Source organism: Vollenhovia emeryi, unplaced genomic scaffold (assembly GCF_000949405.1).
Source record: "Vollenhovia emeryi isolate VEMERY1.0 unplaced genomic scaffold, V.emery_V1.0 DF939129.1, whole genome shotgun sequence".
Lineage (NCBI taxonomy): Eukaryota > Metazoa > Arthropoda > Insecta > Hymenoptera > Formicidae > Vollenhovia > Vollenhovia emeryi.
Genome location: NW_011967237.1, coordinates 633831 through 650617, shown reverse-complemented (window position 1 = coordinate 650617; position 16787 = coordinate 633831). Strand labels below are relative to the sequence as shown.

Genomic DNA, 16787 nt, shown 5'->3' with positions numbered 1-16787 from the left:
AACGTTTCTAGAAGATTCTTAAAAACTTCAATGTACGTACATGTATGTTGTGGTATACATTGATATCTTGTGACCATCTGTCACAAGAATTGACTGTCGAGATGAGATTCGAATTCCATATCCTTCTGACCAGGGAAAAAGCATTTTTGCAATCACGTTATTACCTTTTTTTTATAAGTCGTACCCAGCGGTTACTGTACAGTTAACAATTTCTGTATCGAAAACGTTTTAATCGATGGAAGTAGAAGTATTGGTATTAGATAGAGAAGAGTTGTTGCAGCGAAAGATTCGTCACAAAGAGACAAAGATATACAGGTCGTATCTCGTATCGATCTTTTTTTAGGTTCGTCCGCAAATAATTCTGCTGTCGTCTAATTATCTGGCAATCGAATACGATCACGGTTTATATAACAAGTATTTATTACTAATTAATTCTAAATTATTTACATGTAAAACCAAAATGGATATACATATAAAACAAAACGTGTAATCAAATAAATTTTCTTTCAACGTAACTACTTGATGACGAATACAAATTTGTGATTGAAAGAAAAGAGACATCGCATTAAAAATGTGTCGATATGTATCTATTAGACATATCTTCGGAATTCTTGAAATTAAAACTTCGTCATTCTATTTTATTACGCTGGATCATTATTATGCTCAATATTCTGGAAATTAAAACTTTACTATTCTACATGCTGAATCCAGTGGATTTCCACAATTGTATATAAAAGACTTATAATATATAAAAATTAATTCAACATTCATCGTTAGAAGTACATTCTAAAAGAATCTTTGGTATGAATTTGTGTAGCGTGGCAGAAGTGTAATGCATCTCAGGATTGGCCTACGATATAAAAACGAACGATAAAAAAGTATTCACACTTTGATCTGGAATAATTAACTTCTGAACTTTTGTACTAACCAGCAAGACTTGCTCATTGAACTGTGACTTTTGAAATAAAACATTTTCATTAGTGAACGTCAAGCCAAACAACTTGCAATCCGCCTGGATCTTACTTATATCTTTGTAGAGTAAAAGTTCCTGCAACTTCAGTCCCGGGAACGTCAACACTTTGCTATTGTAGCCAGAACTCATGATTTGCAGAACATTCCTGAAATATACCATTTCTTTAATTATTATTTGAATAATTAAGTAACGTAACTTGGAATATCTTGTGTAATAAAACTAAATAAATACCTTCTGAAGCTTTGTAAATTACAGAAAAATGCACAAGCTAATATCGGAGGTAATTGCTTAACCAGATGACGAACACAAACGTAGTTTCTTAAGTACCAGGCAAGTGATATCTTTGTGGCTAATCGAATTGCCGGCGATTTTCTGCACAACGCAAGAGATAAAATATGTCGAAGTTTAATGATACTAAAGATTCGTAATGCTTGTATAATTTATATTAATAATCCCTTGAATTCTTCAACATAATACCCCGGCAGCTACCTACTTCAAATCTGACGAAAGCGTGAGAGCCCTTTGCAAGGCCTCGCGATCTCCAATGTGAAGAAGAATATATATAGCTTCCATCTCTGACCGGCTGTCGTTTAATGCTAGTTTTTCGAGATCTTTGTGTACTTCCGTATCATCTGTCGCGTCTTTGAGACTCCGTTGGTCATACAATACGAGCAGCTGCTTAATGCATTCTAACAAATGCTTGCTATTTATCTTTGGGTCGAATTCTGAAATGTCTCTCTCGCACAGCCTGGAAAAAAGAACCCGTTTATTAATCTTCCAACGTTTCCAGGGATATACGTTTGATTAACTCGTACCTCTGTGCAGCGTATACATGAAATCGGACAACTGGTTCCAAAAGAAGAGCACTCGCGGCGATATCGACTCTCTGAATCACCGCATCCTGTCGTACTGATCTCAGTCGATCGAATACGAAGTCGTATATCGACGCCCAATCTAAATCCGTTCGCGTGATTATCCTGAAACAATACACACCGAGTATTACGCACGTAGATCTCGCGACGGGTCATAAGAAACGTTTCATCGCACAAGTGTGAGCCCTGTTTACAATATTAGGATTGGGAAGCAACTCGTTACTTTTAACAAAGTTACAGTTAGTTACTTTTTTCTTAGAAACTCTAACTTAACTTTGTTACTTCCTCTCTGTCTGTGACTGTAACTTGACTCGGTTACATGTTTTCGATAACTAGTAACTAATTTAACAGTTACATCTAAACTTCCACAGATCGCATTAGGCCTTGCATTTGCGCATAGACGCCTTTATCGATGCTTTACAGCTAAAGTGCAGATTTGACATTTTTATTTTCATTGAAAAGAAAGTAACTGCAAAGTAACGATTCGTTACTTTTTTTGAGCAACTGTAACGCGTTACTTTTCAAAATTGGTAGCTTGTAACTGTAACTAGTTACATTTTTAGCGAAAAAGCTGTAACTGTAAATAGATACTTTTATAAAGTAACTTTCCCAACCCTGATATCAGATAGAATATAATCAGATTACATTACATGCAATTTCAATGTGAATTAATAAGACTTATTCACTTACACCAAAATTGCACGGAATCTAACGTAATCTGGTCATACTCTGTTATATTAAACAGGAGTACAGGCGCTTTCTCACAGCGGTAATACTCTTACAGATGAATCATACTTAAAGAGATAGTTGGAATTACTTGGTGAACAAGTATCGGACAGTGGATAGTAATACGCGTGGCGGCCGCAACGAGTTCGGATCCGTCATAACTTGTCCGGCGGCGGAGCGGCTGAAGCATTTTACAGCTTTCGCCGGGTCAGCCCTGGGTCTCTTCGTGTGCCTGGTGTCCTCGTCGGTCTCGTATTTGTGCAACAAGCCCTCCCTCTCTCTCCTGAAAACAATTCCGAGAAGTCAGATTCGCGCCATACAAAAATACACGACGGGCAATCATTTCTTTTCACAGTCGCCGCAAACGACGCGCGTTTTGTTCTTCAACGCGACGGAAACGGGGAGGGTTGTCGCTATCGCGGGAAACTCCACGTCAAGATTCACCGCACGCGTCCCGGAGTTACGGTTTGTAAACCTTCCGCTTCGCGCGCGGACAAACTCACATCCGTCGCTCTTTTTCCGGGCACATGGAGAGGCATCTTCCCGCTATCAGCTCGACGGTCGTCATTGCGCCTCCTCGCGCGCGCTTATCGCCGCAGGATTGTTACTTCAAAGAGGCATGTTATCTCCAGTCGCTTGGAGATCAGCGGAGTCGGGCTGTTACAAACACACGGTGCACGGGGCCTGTTCTTTTTAGCTGAACTTGCTGCACCAGCTCACACGAAGTTTAGCCTTTTGTTTTCTATTGCTGCACCGGTGAACTAGTGCAGTAAGCTAGAAGGAAAAAAATATACACGTCTTACTCTAACTTATTGCTCACTTTTAGCATTTTCACTATATCGTAAGATACAGAACCGATGCCCAGAAAACAACAAGCCTTTTATCCCCTTCCGCGTTGGAAAGAGAAAGATAAACACTCGTCAACTGGTGCAGCAGGTTCAACAACAAGGAACACATACAGGGGCACAGCTCAGGCGAGCCGCGTAAAAACATACAATCTGGCCAATCAGCAGCTCGACTACGTCACGCGCTGTCGCCGCTTCGGATCCGCGATTGGCTGGCCCTTCCGTCGCGACAGGACTGGCCCTCGCGCGGCCAGTCGCGCGCACGCGCACAGCGCCTGTTGTGTAACACGGACAATAACACCGGTTGACACTATTGACAGTCCGCTGACGGCCTACCGTTGACAGGAGTTTCGCCGCGGTCCCGCGGCCGTAGACGCTCCCCGTATCGCATCTCCGCGGCGACGTCGCGCAACGCGTCCCCAATGTGCGCCGCGATGGCGAGGCAGACGCTGGATCCGTCCCCGCGCACGAGGCAGCCGCGGCTCGAGAGTCCGCTGGTGATTCCCGCCAATTCGACACCAGGTGTGCGCCGCGCCCCAAGCGTCGTCGCGCCGTGCCGTCCCGCCTCTGTCGCGAGATCTCGGCCGCGTCTTCCCGCGCGCGGCGCGTCTACCGCCGCGCGGTCGACCCGCGCGAGCGTCGCGCTGCGAAAGTCCACCTAACCTATCGGAACGCCGGGTTCACCGCGGCAACCGTCGAGTTTCCTCCGCGTAGACCTTTCTCGTTTATTTGGCCGGGATCTATCGGACGTGTAAACACGCGCGCCCCTGTCGCGCTCGCTCGACTCGTAAACTCGTACACGTTATACACATGGTTCGGTATTGTCTTGACAATTTGCGAAATGTATTTCAGGATCGTATCGTAACATGGACGTGAGCACCCTGCAGAATTGGCTGAACAGACTGCCGGATGACTGGAGCTCGCCGCAGAGCCCGGACGAGCTTGTCATCCAGAAGAGAGGTCGGCGCAGGTCTATAGTATGGTCCCCCGATCTCGACACCTACAAGCGACGCAGCCTGCTTAGGTATGATTTGCGCTTGCGTTTAAGAAAAAAGAGCCGACAGTGTCCTCGAGGAAGTCTGACGATCTCTTTCTTCGGTCGGTACAGTTTGAGCTCCAAGGACCGCACGCCAGTTAAGAGTCCATCGGCGTCGAACGCGGCGTTGAGGAATACCGCTAGAAAGAGGCTGTCCCTCGTCGATACTCGCCAATCCAGCTTCGCCTCGCCGGAGAGCAGAAAGACGCCGTTGTCCTCTCGAGTGTCGTTGAACGCCGCAAACGCGCCAAGGGAGCAATCCAACGACAATTTGGCGAATGGTCTGCGCAGCCTCAGTCACGAGCAACTTGTGCAATTGATTATGGAGCTGGTGTGCGCGCAGGACAACGGTACGCTGCGCGAGAACGAGAAGCTGCGTAGTGTCCTCTTCAAAAAGATGCCAGTTGCGGATGTTCAGCCATTGATAGAAAAATTAGTTGCCCTGCGACAAAATGTTTATACCAGTCTCGTGTTGGTCCCCAACTTGACCGACGATTCCACTTGTAATCGAGCTCACACGCATCTGGATACGTTTCAGGTTTGTTCATTAGCGAGATGTCTTAATTTCATAGACATTGTCTGCACGAGAGATATTTCTTCTCATTCCTTCTCTTTAGTTATAAGAATTGGACAAATTAATTATTTGACTTTACTCTCGCACTTTATTGCTCAGCTTAGTCAGCGATGGCAGCTTGTTTTATTTCTTCCATTTGTTTCCTTAGAAAACTCTGATTGATCAAGGAAGACTACTGCAGGAATCTCAGCACTGGGCTTCACTGTTGCACTACGTATTGGAAGCATGGAGAATCACCAGAGAATTACTGGAGTGGGACAGCCATGGTTTTCATAAAGTTACGCGACAATGCTTCAAGAGTCTATCGCAGTTTTGCACTGAAGCCATAAGAAGAGGGAATTTTGAAACGTCAGACCTGGAAATTTACATTGAAAGGTATGTGAGATGCAAAGCAAATCTCAACTTTTCTCTGGTCTTCAACAAGATTGTCGCAAACAAGACGAATCTTGCATCAGACTTAATGCAGAATTGGACAATTTGTAAATATTACCTGTTAATTATTTTCAGTCTGAAATCTATAGCAGCAGAATGCGAAGATTTGCAAATCTGTCTACAGACAACGAAGGAAGGAAAGCGGGAAACTTAGGTCTTCTTTCTACCACGTGTATGATAATTTTATTTAAATGTTTTCTGCGTAAGCACACGATGAGCAGTTTGACATGTATCCATAAACAGGATGATATAGAAAATAGAATTCACCAGTGACAGAAATAACCAGTGATAGAGATAACCAGTGACCGAACAATGAAACTGTTACAGATAATTTTTCAAAAATTAAAAATAGAGGGTTTATTTTTATTTTTAAGTAACTCTAAATATCTTGAATCGTCCTGTATATGCGTATACATCGACGCAAACATATGTGTTTTATATTTATATATTTATCCAGTCAACGACTGCGCTTACGTGTACAGACACGTGGAGATAATATATATGAAATATTACTAATATATATTCACTTTTTGACGGTGGCTGATACAATTCGAATTACACTTGATACTCTACTCTCTTTGAATTATTATTATTATTTTGGGCTATCGATAATTTGTATTAACCCACGTGAGGAAAATTTTTTTTAACTTATTGATTGTTGTAGTTAAGTACAGAAATAAGTATATATTAAATTTTCTAATGGAAACGTGTTTATTGGGAGTATACGATAACAAAAGGAAACGAGTAAGATTGCTACTGAAGAATCAGTTGATGCTCAATAGAAAGATTAATCTTTAAGAAGTTAGTTTCATTAATTGATTAGATTTGTTAAAATGTAAATAAGAATTACTTACTTGAAATTTCATCCAGTTTTCACCTTGTCCAGTTGTAACGTTTGCATAAATGGCATCATAATTTCGTTGTAGAATTGTTCGTGTGTGCATTTTTGCAAATATCTTTAGCCTTCTTTTCGCATAAAACAGTGTTACTGAAAGATCCATACTCTATTGTATCTAGATAGATCAAAGACATGTTTCTACGTTAAGCAGCCGAGCACTGTTTTACATTGTACTGTACAGCAGAGTCTTTCTCTATTTATTATAACTTGATATATTTAAGGTATCCTCGAGAGCATTGTATCGCCGAATATTTTTATATATTGTGAAAGTATTTTTTTACACGACCAATGTAACTGCAACTAGCGTTACTATGTATTTATAGAGTAATTGTATTGCATTTATTATAAACCGCCTGACGGGTAATGGACTAACGCGAAAATCCTATTTTTTTATTAAAAACAATTTATTCGTCATAATATATCGTATTTTCTTATATAATCTATCCATTATTACTTTTGAAAGGCACATAAGTCACTTGACAAGCAGTCAGAAATCCTCTAAGCGGCTCGCATTCGCATATATGACACACCTGTATATATATCTATTACAAGGGTACAATAATAGCGATGGTGCTTAGAAAATTCCTGATAGCGGTCTATTCGATCGAGAGACGATCGTTACGATCGACGTCTTGTACATGCCCATCTAAGTATTATATGACATTTCAGGCATCATCGAATCAGTAGTACGGTTGGGCGTAATCGAAACGTATCCTCGATATTTCTTTAGTACCCTATTTACGTTTTTCCATTATGATTGCACATCGTCATTTGAACCGTCATCTCGTATCGTTCATCGTGTATATCGGCAAGATTACGTTACACGTCGCTTTAGGAACAGTTCGAAAAAAAATATCGGAGATCGAAAGCGAAATCCGCGAGACTCCGACAATACATATCAAAATATATCCTGGGCAAGTAAATGTAACAACATAATCTGACCTCATCTAAACTTGAGCATTTAGGTGAAGCAAATTAAAGCGATTAAAACTCGTGAAACCAATGCTCGCGCGTAAATCACAGAATAGCTCAAATCGGTAAAAAAAATGGACATATAGCATTTCTTTGTGAAATCTCGAAACAATCGCTCTTAAGGAATGTATCGCGCACAATCTTTGTTTTCTCACAACTTGTTAAATCCGGACATTCAGTATCTTAAAAACTAAATCTCAAATTGAAATTTTGTACAAATACAAAGACAAAAGTAAAATACATTTCACGTTAAACAACGAGCATTTCGTTGTTCAATATCCCATTATTTATTGCTAAAACTGAACTTATTACAGAGCGCGAAACCCTTAACAAAAATTATCTCGAAATTTCACAAGGATTAAGGCGTGCACTTTTGCCAATCTCAGAAAAGTCTATACACTAAAAGATATTTTTCAAAACAAAAATCACAATCTCCGAATAGTTCACGTTAAAAACACATAATAAAAATGATTTGATGATTTACGAGTGTAAATAAGAGACATGAGACATCTCTGAATTCTTAACTAAACTTTCGAACAGAAAGTTGAGTTGAGAATGTGTATGTGCAGCTATAAATTGGGACGAATGCATTAAAATCCGCTGGACATCCGGCCAATAGTTGTGCAATCCGTTATTAGAACGTCTGTCATATGTAAAACGTGCGGGGAGAAAGAGTCATTGGGAAATGCATTGCCATGTTTTATGCATCGTCAATAATTACGGGTGACGTGTGTCTGCATGATCGTTCAGCTCGCGGATTTATGGCAAGTCGTAGCCGTCCGCCGATTAAATTCCACGATGACGCAATCTCATTTTACAAACTATAAGAAAAAAATGACGTACGCTGTAATTAAAAGATTACTACATTGTTAAAAAATTGGGTAGACTCCCGCTTCGCGATATCCGTATCCGCTCGGATGGCAATTACTATTAAATAACGCTACTAATGTGCCTATGTATCGTGTTATAACAATTAACGAGATAAAGCTGCAAATCGAATACTGTGGTAATCATCGGATATTCTGCGAGCATTTTTAATCAACCGCTTTCGCTGGCTGCACTCTGGGATATAACTGAAACATACAATGCAACATTTTTTATGCCTCGCATTATAATTAGCAGAAATATTTTTAACGCAAAGCACACAGTATTTTGTACTATAATAAATCTCCTAATATATTTTTATACATTTTATACCTGAAAATTATCTTGTACACTGATAAAACATATCTTAATCAAAAAAATATTATTTTACTTAAGAAAATTATTCATTAGGTAGCTCCTAATAGCTTAACTTAAATTTAAAAAAAGAATAAATTAATTAAAACGCGCATTGCTTTAATTTAAGTATTTATTAAATATCAAAGAATAACTAATTTAAAATTTAAAAAAATTTTATTTTAATTCTATAAAATGTTTACTAAGATGTAATTTTTACAGCGAAGAAAATTGGATTTCTTATTTGACGAAAACAATGATTTTATTTAATAAATAGTATTCTATATCTCATGAAATCTTTATTTGAATGTAGAAAATGTAATGATTTAAATTAATTTACTTGAAATTTGATATTTATATTTAAATAGAATAAATATTTACTTCAGTAAAAATATAATTTTAAATAAATCTATTTACTTAGTTTAAATAAATATTTTTGTCCGAGTGTTTATAAAAATATTGTTTACGCTGGATTTTATCTAAAATTATACAGTTTTATTAATTGGATGTTGAATCTGAAATTCATTTTTCCTTTATAAAATTTTGCATTTAAAATTTAGTTTTTACATCTACAATATATATTAACATTTAGCAATCTGCTTTTCAATATTCACGTAAAGCCTATACTTTCCAAAGAATTTTATATTTTGATGTAATTTATTACAAAACAAATGTATTTTCGCGATATCTCGCGCAACTGGGAAAGTTATTGATTTATTTAGTCAGTCGCGCTTACCCCCAATAAATTTCGAGGTACATAGCCTTCTTTATGTCCGAGTTTGCTCCACCACCAGTCCCGTTCGTTATCATCCCCCTTCCGAAGTACGACTACGGAGTCGCCGTTCTTCAGCGAGAGTTCGTCAGCGTGTTGCGCCTCGTAATCGAAAACCGCGTATACCTGACCGTTATTCATGATCCCCAATTTTTCTTGAACACCTGTGTGTCAAAAAGAACAGATTTTTTTAACAAATGCATCCTGTTATTACAACCGGTTTTAAGTTTCGCTCCAATGACACTGACTATACAAGTACTCCGAGCATCCGTCAAACCCTTCTTCGTCCTCTTCGCACTTTTCCGCAGCGGTTTCGTGATCCGAAAGGGTAGTCGCGAAAATGCAGGCACCGTGTTCGACCAAGAATCTCACCATGGACAGATTGTTGCAACTGGCAGCGCAGTGTAACGGCGTCCTTCGTGACAAAAAATTAAATTTATGTAAATGCCTATAGTCGGTTTTAGATATTTCGACTAAAGTAATAATTGTTTAGAATATAATACATGTTGCTAGACAAGCATTTTATATTTCCGAATTCTAATCTTTTCTAAATTTAACGATGACTTTTTCTAATTAATTTTCAATCAGATTTCTCTCAAGATTTTGTCGAGGATATCTTTTATCGAAATTTTTCAATCTTTAACATTACTTTTATAATAAAGCTTTGAGTAAAATTTCAATCGAGTAAAACTGTTTGAAATCACACGTGAAAAATATGATTTTGCTCATCCGTCTTTGTTTAACAAATTCTCTTTTACGTAGAAAACAATCTGTTGCATTGAATTTACCATCCATCGCTGTCCTGGGCGTTGACATCGCAGCCGAATTCCACAAGAAATTTGACGATCTCAAGGTGACCGGCGCATATAGCGTTGTGCAAGGCGGTGATGCCTTCGTCATTGGCGGAGCTCGGATTGGCGACCTCTTTCGCGGTTTTCTTTACGAGCTCGAGTTCTCCCTCGAGACTAGCGTCGAGTAGCAGCGCCAGTGGGTCGAACGACACCCGCCTGGACAGATTGACCTTGCCACCTCCACCTCCCGTACTCGACGACTTGAGATTTCCCTTCTTTCGCCTCATTACCTCCGATATCTTGCCTCCGTCTATCTCTATTTCACCTCCTGTCCCACCGGTCAATTCCGAATCGGTCTTCATCTTCGTCGGCTTATCCTCTATATTGATGACATTCAGAGCGTCAATGATGTCCGCTTCCTCCAGCCTCTCGCCGTCGCCGATATCGTCGCTGATAATGTTCTTGCAATTATCCGTGGTGTCGATGGTTTGCTGCTGATGTTGCTGCTGCTGCTGTTGCTGTTGTTCGGTCTGCATGAGATCCGCCGGGATTTCTGTCTCCGGAAACAGAAAGGCCGGGGGCATCTCAATTCGTCGATTTATCGACACGTGGACATTGGATTTGGCGTATCTCAGCTTGGGTTGCTCCGATATCGGTACTTTCTTCAGCGTCAACGGCCGAGCCTTGATAATTTGATGATTGGCAAGCTGCGTCTCCGTGGGAGATTCAGGCGGTTCCGACGTAGGAATTGGCGGTATATCCTCCTCCTTATCCGACCTGCGAGTTCACAAAATCGAATTTAGAAATAGAAACATCAATATTGTATTGCGTTATCATTACATGAACGAGCCGAGAGCGGCAGTCGTAGCTAATTAGATTAAACAATTTTATTTCCAGTGTAGATAATGTGTTAATTTTCAAGAAATAATTGTCGAGAGAAATCGCCCTAAGACTTACGATTCCTTTATCCACTGTGGCGACAGGGAAACCGAATATAATTTGCAACGCCGAAGCCCTATCCGATATTTTGTGAATCCCGAATAACCGTGTCGATTTGTCGCACGGCTGCACACAAGTCACAAGGGGCGCGCAAATAAAAACTACGATGAAATTACACGATTGTATCTGCAATCTGGCTGTCGCTCGATGTGTCTATCAACATCAACCGTCCAACGGACAGGTGTTACTAACAGCCGCGTAATTGAACATCGATTCGCGACTAATCGTGCACGAAATCGTCGTCTGGCAAACGCAGACACGTTAATCGTGTGTATCACCGGCGTGTACTGATCGGAGAACTCGCGAACACTAAGAGGAGCGCGGGCTCATGTCGTCTCCGCGGCACACGGAGCCGCGGTTCTATTTCGGTGTCTATTATTCGAGACAGGCTTCGATTCACTGGCCAAATCGATCGCGAACTAATTAACATTTATAATTAACCCGGTAATCGTTTTGTCATTCCGCAGTTCGAGTCCGCGCGAATTGCTCGATGAATTCCTCGATGATCTCGTAACTCGAAAAAGGGTGTGAAGAGAAATGCGTCAAGTGCTTAAGCGGATTTACATTGTAACACGAACGGAGACCCTTCGTTAGACGAGCGAGATTTAAAAATATTCAAATAAAATATTTGGCAATCATATGTAAAAGTATTTTTAATGGCGCGCAATTCTTTTGAAGGTATTTAAAATTGTATAGCTTGTTTGATTTGTACACAAGACATCGAGATCAAAAAATCGATTTAAATGTTGAAACTTTCTCTTCAAAACTCCTTTATGGTGACAACATTCGCAACATAAGGAGACGTTATTCCAAACACGCAGTATATTTCAATTGACGAGAAGCTCAGTAAAAGGAAATAATTCGTAAGGTCCACTACACGACCTCACATCTAATTTCTTTCTACACAAGACTTTCATTTAAAAATCGAAAACGTATACGAACCTTGAGTTCAGATTTGCGTTAGTCATCTTGCACTCGTTGATCCCTTCGGACGACGGCACGTCGATCTTCTCGTGATGAGTCAATCTTGGTGGCGGATTCGGTTTGCTCGGTTTCGGCGGCAGTGCCGGTTTCATTTTATCCTCCATTCGCGGCTCGTTGAAATTCTTCCTTTCGCCGTCGCCGCTCTTCGTCACCGGTCTGTCGAATTCGAATGGTCTGTCCGGTGTTTTCGCGGGGATCTCGAACTTGGCGGCCACATGATCGACCGCGTGTTTCGTCGCGGAATTTGGTTCGTATTTGGCCGACACCATCTCGAATTTGCTCTGGCCGCTGCTCTCGTACTTGTTCGACTCAGACTTATACTCCGGCTTATACTGGCTGCCACTCGAAGGGTCGTGCTTGAATGTTGAATTGTGATCATACTTGTTCGGCAATCTTCCCTCGTGCTGTTGCTGCTGCTGCTGTTGCTCGTGTTTGGCGTACTGCTGCGAATTCTGACAACCAGGCTCGTATTTAACATTGTGCAGATGCTGATCGTGTTTCGCCTGACTTGGATCGTGCTTGCCGCCTTGTTGTTGGATCTCGTATTTGCCCGTAAGATTCTGATCATACCTCAACTGCTGCTGCTGCTGCTGTTCGTGCTTATTGCTAGGCAGTAACGCGTGTTCAAACTTGTCTTGACTCTTACTTGGTTCGAATTTGGTTTTCTGAGTGTTCAGTATTTGATCCTGGCTTTGCGCGAGATCGTTAGAACTCAATACCTGCGACGACTGGTTATACTTTTGAGAAGAATTGCCAAAGGTCGTCGCGGTGGTAGCAGCGCTATGAAGACCAACGAGATTCGACGAACTCTGAATCTGATAGACGGCCGCCGGAGAAGATGTGTGAATGCTTGTCGTTTGATTTGGGTATTGCTGCTGCTGCTGCTGCTGCTGTTGCTGCTGCTGCTGTTGAGTAGAGTAACCATGTCTGTAATTCGCTTCTTGATTCCCAACGTTGGATTGCAGCTGTGCACTTGCCGCCGCAACCAATTGTTGATTATTGCCGATGTAGTTTTGCGGCGCGTTGTTGTGTCCGCGACCCAACAGGCTCAATGTCTGCGGCATAACCGGGTGGATCTTGGTCGAAGAGGTCTGATAGATCTGCGACTTCACCGAGAAGCTTGGCGCCACGCTCGACACTGGTTTCTGATGACCGCCCACGGTCTGCTGCAAATTTCGATGTTGATTTTGCGTGGTTTGCACAATCGACGGAACGGTAACACCGACGAGATTCGACGTCGTCGATGCACCGCCAATGCCGGTCACATTGTGCTGCTTCTGCTGGAGATTGCCATTTTGATGCTGTTGCTGCTGTTGCGTCTGCTGCTGGTGCTGATGGCCCTGGTGAAGACGAATACCTTGCGACAGATTGTCCGGGCTGAAGCTGTGCCCAGTGTTACAGATGTTATTGTTGTTGTTGTTGTTGTTATTGTTATTGTAGTTGCAACTTGACTGGATCGTCGCGGGTTGATTGCTGAGATTTTGATTGTGCTGCTGTTGCTGTTGATTGCTTCCTAGTAATTGAGATTGCCCTAAATATTTTAGATGGCAATTAGATTCGCGTTCAAAATCACATTTATATTTATCGATGAGATAACAATTTTATAGCGTTTACCAATATTGGAAATTCTCGAGTATTTACAGTTGCAAAATTATCTCTTCAACAAAGAAAAGATCTCAAGTAATTTTGAAAGTTTTAAATAATTACGTGAATAATGCGTAGTGTTAAAAATTTTACATCTTATAAGCGAACGAAAGTACTCACCCTGAATGTGCGATTGCGACTGGCTGTGAACGATTTGGTGCCCGTATTGCTGAAAGGTCGGCCGCTGTCCCAACTGGGAGGCGCTCGCCGAGTGCTGTATTTTATTTTTGTTCACGTCGTCCTCTATAGCCTTGAAGTTCATCGTGAACTTGGTGTTGTATGGCAGTGTCTGGTACTTGGGGTCGTTTTTGTTCAGGTTGAAATCGTTGTCGTTCGGTATGTGCGAATACGGCTCGATCGCGGCGATGTTGCCGGCCGGTCTCAGCTTACCGCCGTTGTTGAAGCCGTCGAGCTTCGTATCCGGGAATCCTGTGTTGTTAACGCCGCCGCCGCCGTTAGGACCCACCTGATGCGTCAATCGTTGATTCAACGCTCTCTTGCGCTGGAGACGACTCTGGAGTTGAGCTATTCGCGCGTCTATCGACGCCATCTCAGCCTGCCGTTGCGCCAAGGCCTGCCGTTGTTGGGACACCACTTGATTTTGTTGTTCGTTCATTTTGTTGCGATACTGATTGGGAAAACAGAAATTGGCATTCTTTATTGCGACTTTTCCTTACATATCTTACAGTACGCTCGAAATGTGCGCGTGAAAACGTTGCTATGACTGACTCATTTTTATCAATGTATACTCATAGACACACGTCAGCGCCAACAGATACTGCTATAATTGAAAATTACAAAAAAAATAATGCGCCAACTGAAATTTCGTTGAGGTAAATCCTCCTCAAATTAAATAATTAAGGTGGCAAAAAGGCCATTTCAAAATAAGCTGAAAATTATCAGTATCCCGGCATCTGAGAAAAAATGAAGACTAAAGTCGGATTTGAATTCAAAATAACGTCGCGTAGCCGCTTTCCACGCGTTCTGGGAAAGCGGCCTGTAAATATATAATAATTGATCTGTATTTGCAGCCAATTAGCGTGGCGTTGAAAATGAGACGGACACGGCGATGTTCCCATGCGAGCGCTTTCGCGAGAGACAAGGCCGGTCCTCTCGAGACCCTAATCGATGGCGCGAGAGCTTACCATAAGCTCCCTCCTGAGTTTCTCCAGTTCGGCGCTGGCCGGGGTGACCAAATGCCCGTTACCGGTGGCACCCGTGAGGCTGCCCCCGATGCTGCCGGCGCTTCCACCTCCGGCGGGGGCATTTTGACGACCTCGGAGTTCCTCCAGCTGCCGCGTCAGCTCCTCGACCTTCGCCACGGCCAACGAGAGTTCCTTCTCCTTCTCGTTGAACAGGGCCCTGATGCAGTCCAGATCGGAGGCTACGAACGGGAGAGCGGAATAATGAGAATAAAACAAGGACAATGATAACAGCAAAGATGATCAAAATAACACGCGCTAAGGAAGCGAGGAGAGAAACGAGAATGATACAAGTGGGGGATACACATTTTGCGAGAAACCATACAACGATGAAAGATCCTTGTCGATGTTCCTGTGCGAGATCTAACACTAACCCAGTGGTATTATTTATCACATTCGGGCTGTCATTTTTCATTTCTAGCAATTTGGGAAAGTATCGCTCATTCGCAGTCGTATTAATTGCTTATTGTTTAATTTGACGTGTACGTACTCTCACGCCCTCCGTTTCTACGCTTCATCTATCTTCATTAAATATATATATATATATATATTGACACGTAAAAGTTTTAAAATCTAGATGATATTACTGCGAGAGATGCATCGTTATGACATACATCGGATATTGATGCAGGGAAATGAGCTCGATACCACGTTTACGTGGCCTTTGACATTCGATATAATAAATTGGGGCCCCCGGGGGGGTACACACCCTCCGCGCCCAGCACCAAAGGACGCTACGAAAACACGCGCCAGGGGATGACGTCGTATTAACGGGCGCATTAATCATCGCCGGGTGACTTATCCGAGGGCGATACACTTTCGTGGGATTCCATCGGCTGGTATCTCATCTTAAGCGGCGAGGTGCGCGGCGGCGTCTCGTACTTCGTATCAGATTAGAAAGTTATTATACGTGCGCGATGGACCACTAAACCAACCACATATTGCTACACGGAACTCCGTATTGGCCGTACAGAGCGATCTGCTGTGACCTGGAATTCCATTATCGAATTCTGGATTGGTACCCGGTCGACTCTCTGAGCACTATCTATCTGCCCAGGAACGGCATCCTTTATGGTCTTTCATTACTTCCTGGTAATCCTATGGCCGTTGTCGAAATTGTCAATGCGATTCTAATTTATACGAAACCGGTTAATGGACATTTCCAATGCATCCGGCTCAGCAGGTCGGTAAGGTCTTTGAATGATAAGCGGATTGTAATTCAAATATATCATATATATACATCGACATTAATTCTTTCAGAATATAATTTTCCAAGAAATGAATTTATTTCCGCTTTACATAAGCGGCTCAGAATGAGACACTTGGTGAAGCAAGTAATTAATAAGAAATAAAAATATTTAGAAGGAAAAACTCGCCTTTTCTTTAATTACTCCCTTTAATTTCGTTTACTCGTTTAAAATAATCGTGCTATTCAGAAGCAGCGAGTAGCGCGAATCCCTTCCGAGCGCATTGTTTCGACTAACTGCTCCGCAAAATGGAGAATCAATGAAATTTCAAAGTTAACTTTTGCTAATTCTCCGACGGCGCTGCTGAGATTTCAAGTTGCGAGGAGCAGACCGGCCTTTGCATACCGAATAGATGATTTGGCTCGACTTCCTTTTGTGTTACTTGTCGACTACAGTCCGTTAAGCCATCGGCATCCCGATCGGCATTTTTGCCAATTGGCATAGATCGATCGACACGTGTTCACTTATATGGCAATGAGTTTGCCGATCGAATGGACGATTAAAGCAATGGAGAGGGGAGGAGAGAGAGAGGGGAGGAGAGAGAGAGAGAGAGAGAGAGAGAGAGAGAGAGAGAGAGAGAGAGAGAGAGAGAGAGAGAGAGA

The 16787-nt window shown here is 41.9% G+C and overlaps 3 protein-coding genes across 6 annotated transcripts in view; 1 reads left to right on the top strand and 2 right to left on the bottom strand.

The window, feature by feature from the left end:
- Positions 1–81: 81 nt before the first annotated feature.
- LOC105568389 (SAC3 domain-containing protein 1) lies at positions 82–3498 on the bottom strand. Of its 2 annotated transcripts, XM_012024028.1 has the most exons (8): positions 3427–3489; positions 3075–3345; positions 2663–2854; positions 1789–1950; positions 1467–1721; positions 1205–1345; positions 929–1118; positions 82–850 (listed from the first exon to the last, which is right to left on the bottom strand). In XM_012024028.1, exons 2-8 carry the CDS (start codon positions 3137–3139, stop codon positions 761–763), a joined length of 1095 nt encoding a protein of 364 aa, XP_011879418.1. In that variant the 5' UTR covers positions 3140–3345; positions 3427–3489; the 3' UTR covers positions 82–760. The 2 variants fall into 2 exon arrangements, with proteins under 2 accessions (XP_011879418.1, XP_011879419.1); XM_012024029.1 differs by lacking the exon at positions 3075–3345 and having other exon boundaries at positions 3392–3498.
- Positions 3499–3677: 179 nt separating this feature from the next.
- On the top strand, positions 3678–6770 carry LOC105568386. The gene is made up of 5 exons (XM_012024024.1): positions 3678–3938; positions 4269–4440; positions 4525–4990; positions 5175–5401; positions 5534–6770. The coding sequence occupies exons 1-5, from the start codon at positions 3839–3841 to the stop codon at positions 5610–5612; spliced, it is 1044 nt and encodes a 347-aa protein (XP_011879414.1). The 5' UTR covers positions 3678–3838; the 3' UTR covers positions 5613–6770.
- Positions 6771–6782: 12 nt separating this feature from the next.
- The window catches only part of LOC105568384 (probable serine/threonine-protein kinase yakA), a 65886-nt gene continuing 55881 nt past the window's right edge, over positions 6783–16787 (bottom strand). For 2 of the 3 annotated variants that reach the window (XM_012024023.1, XM_012024021.1), the window contains 7 exons: positions 14882–15120; positions 13857–14364; positions 12051–13623; positions 10107–10886; positions 9567–9733; positions 9283–9482; positions 6783–8401 (listed from right to left, as the gene is read on the bottom strand). In XM_012024023.1, the coding sequence (XP_011879413.1) occupies positions 8363–8401; positions 9283–9482; positions 9567–9733; positions 10107–10886; positions 12051–13623; positions 13857–14364; positions 14882–15120 (3506 nt within the window). In that variant the 3' untranslated portion in view covers positions 6783–8362. The remainder of the gene's footprint in view (positions 8402–9282; positions 9483–9566; positions 9734–10106; positions 10887–12050; positions 13624–13856; positions 14365–14881; positions 15121–16787) is intronic. The other variant, XM_012024022.1, reaches the window with a different exon arrangement.

Bases quoted from the DNA above. Each gene is read 5' to 3' on its own strand.
- LOC105568389 (XM_012024028.1), bottom strand. From the start codon at position 3,139: ATGACGACCGTCGAGCTGATAGCGGGAAGATGCCTCTCCATGTGCCCG. The intron at 1,722-1,788 runs GTACGAGTTAAT...TCTTTTTTCCAG, and splicing joins CATGTATACGCTGCACAGAG to GCTGTGCGAGAGAGACATTT. The intron at 1,346-1,466 runs GTAGGTAGCTGC...TGCGTTGTGCAG, and splicing joins ACGCTTTCGTCAGATTTGAA to AAAATCGCCGGCAATTCGAT.
- LOC105568386 (XM_012024024.1), top strand. From the start codon at position 3,839: ATGTGCGCCGCGATGGCGAGGCAGACGCTGGATCCGTCCCCGCGCACG. The intron at 4,441-4,524 runs GTATGATTTGCG...CGGTCGGTACAG, and splicing joins AAGCGACGCAGCCTGCTTAG to TTTGAGCTCCAAGGACCGCA. The intron at 4,991-5,174 runs GTTTGTTCATTA...TTGTTTCCTTAG, and splicing joins CGCATCTGGATACGTTTCAG to AAAACTCTGATTGATCAAGG.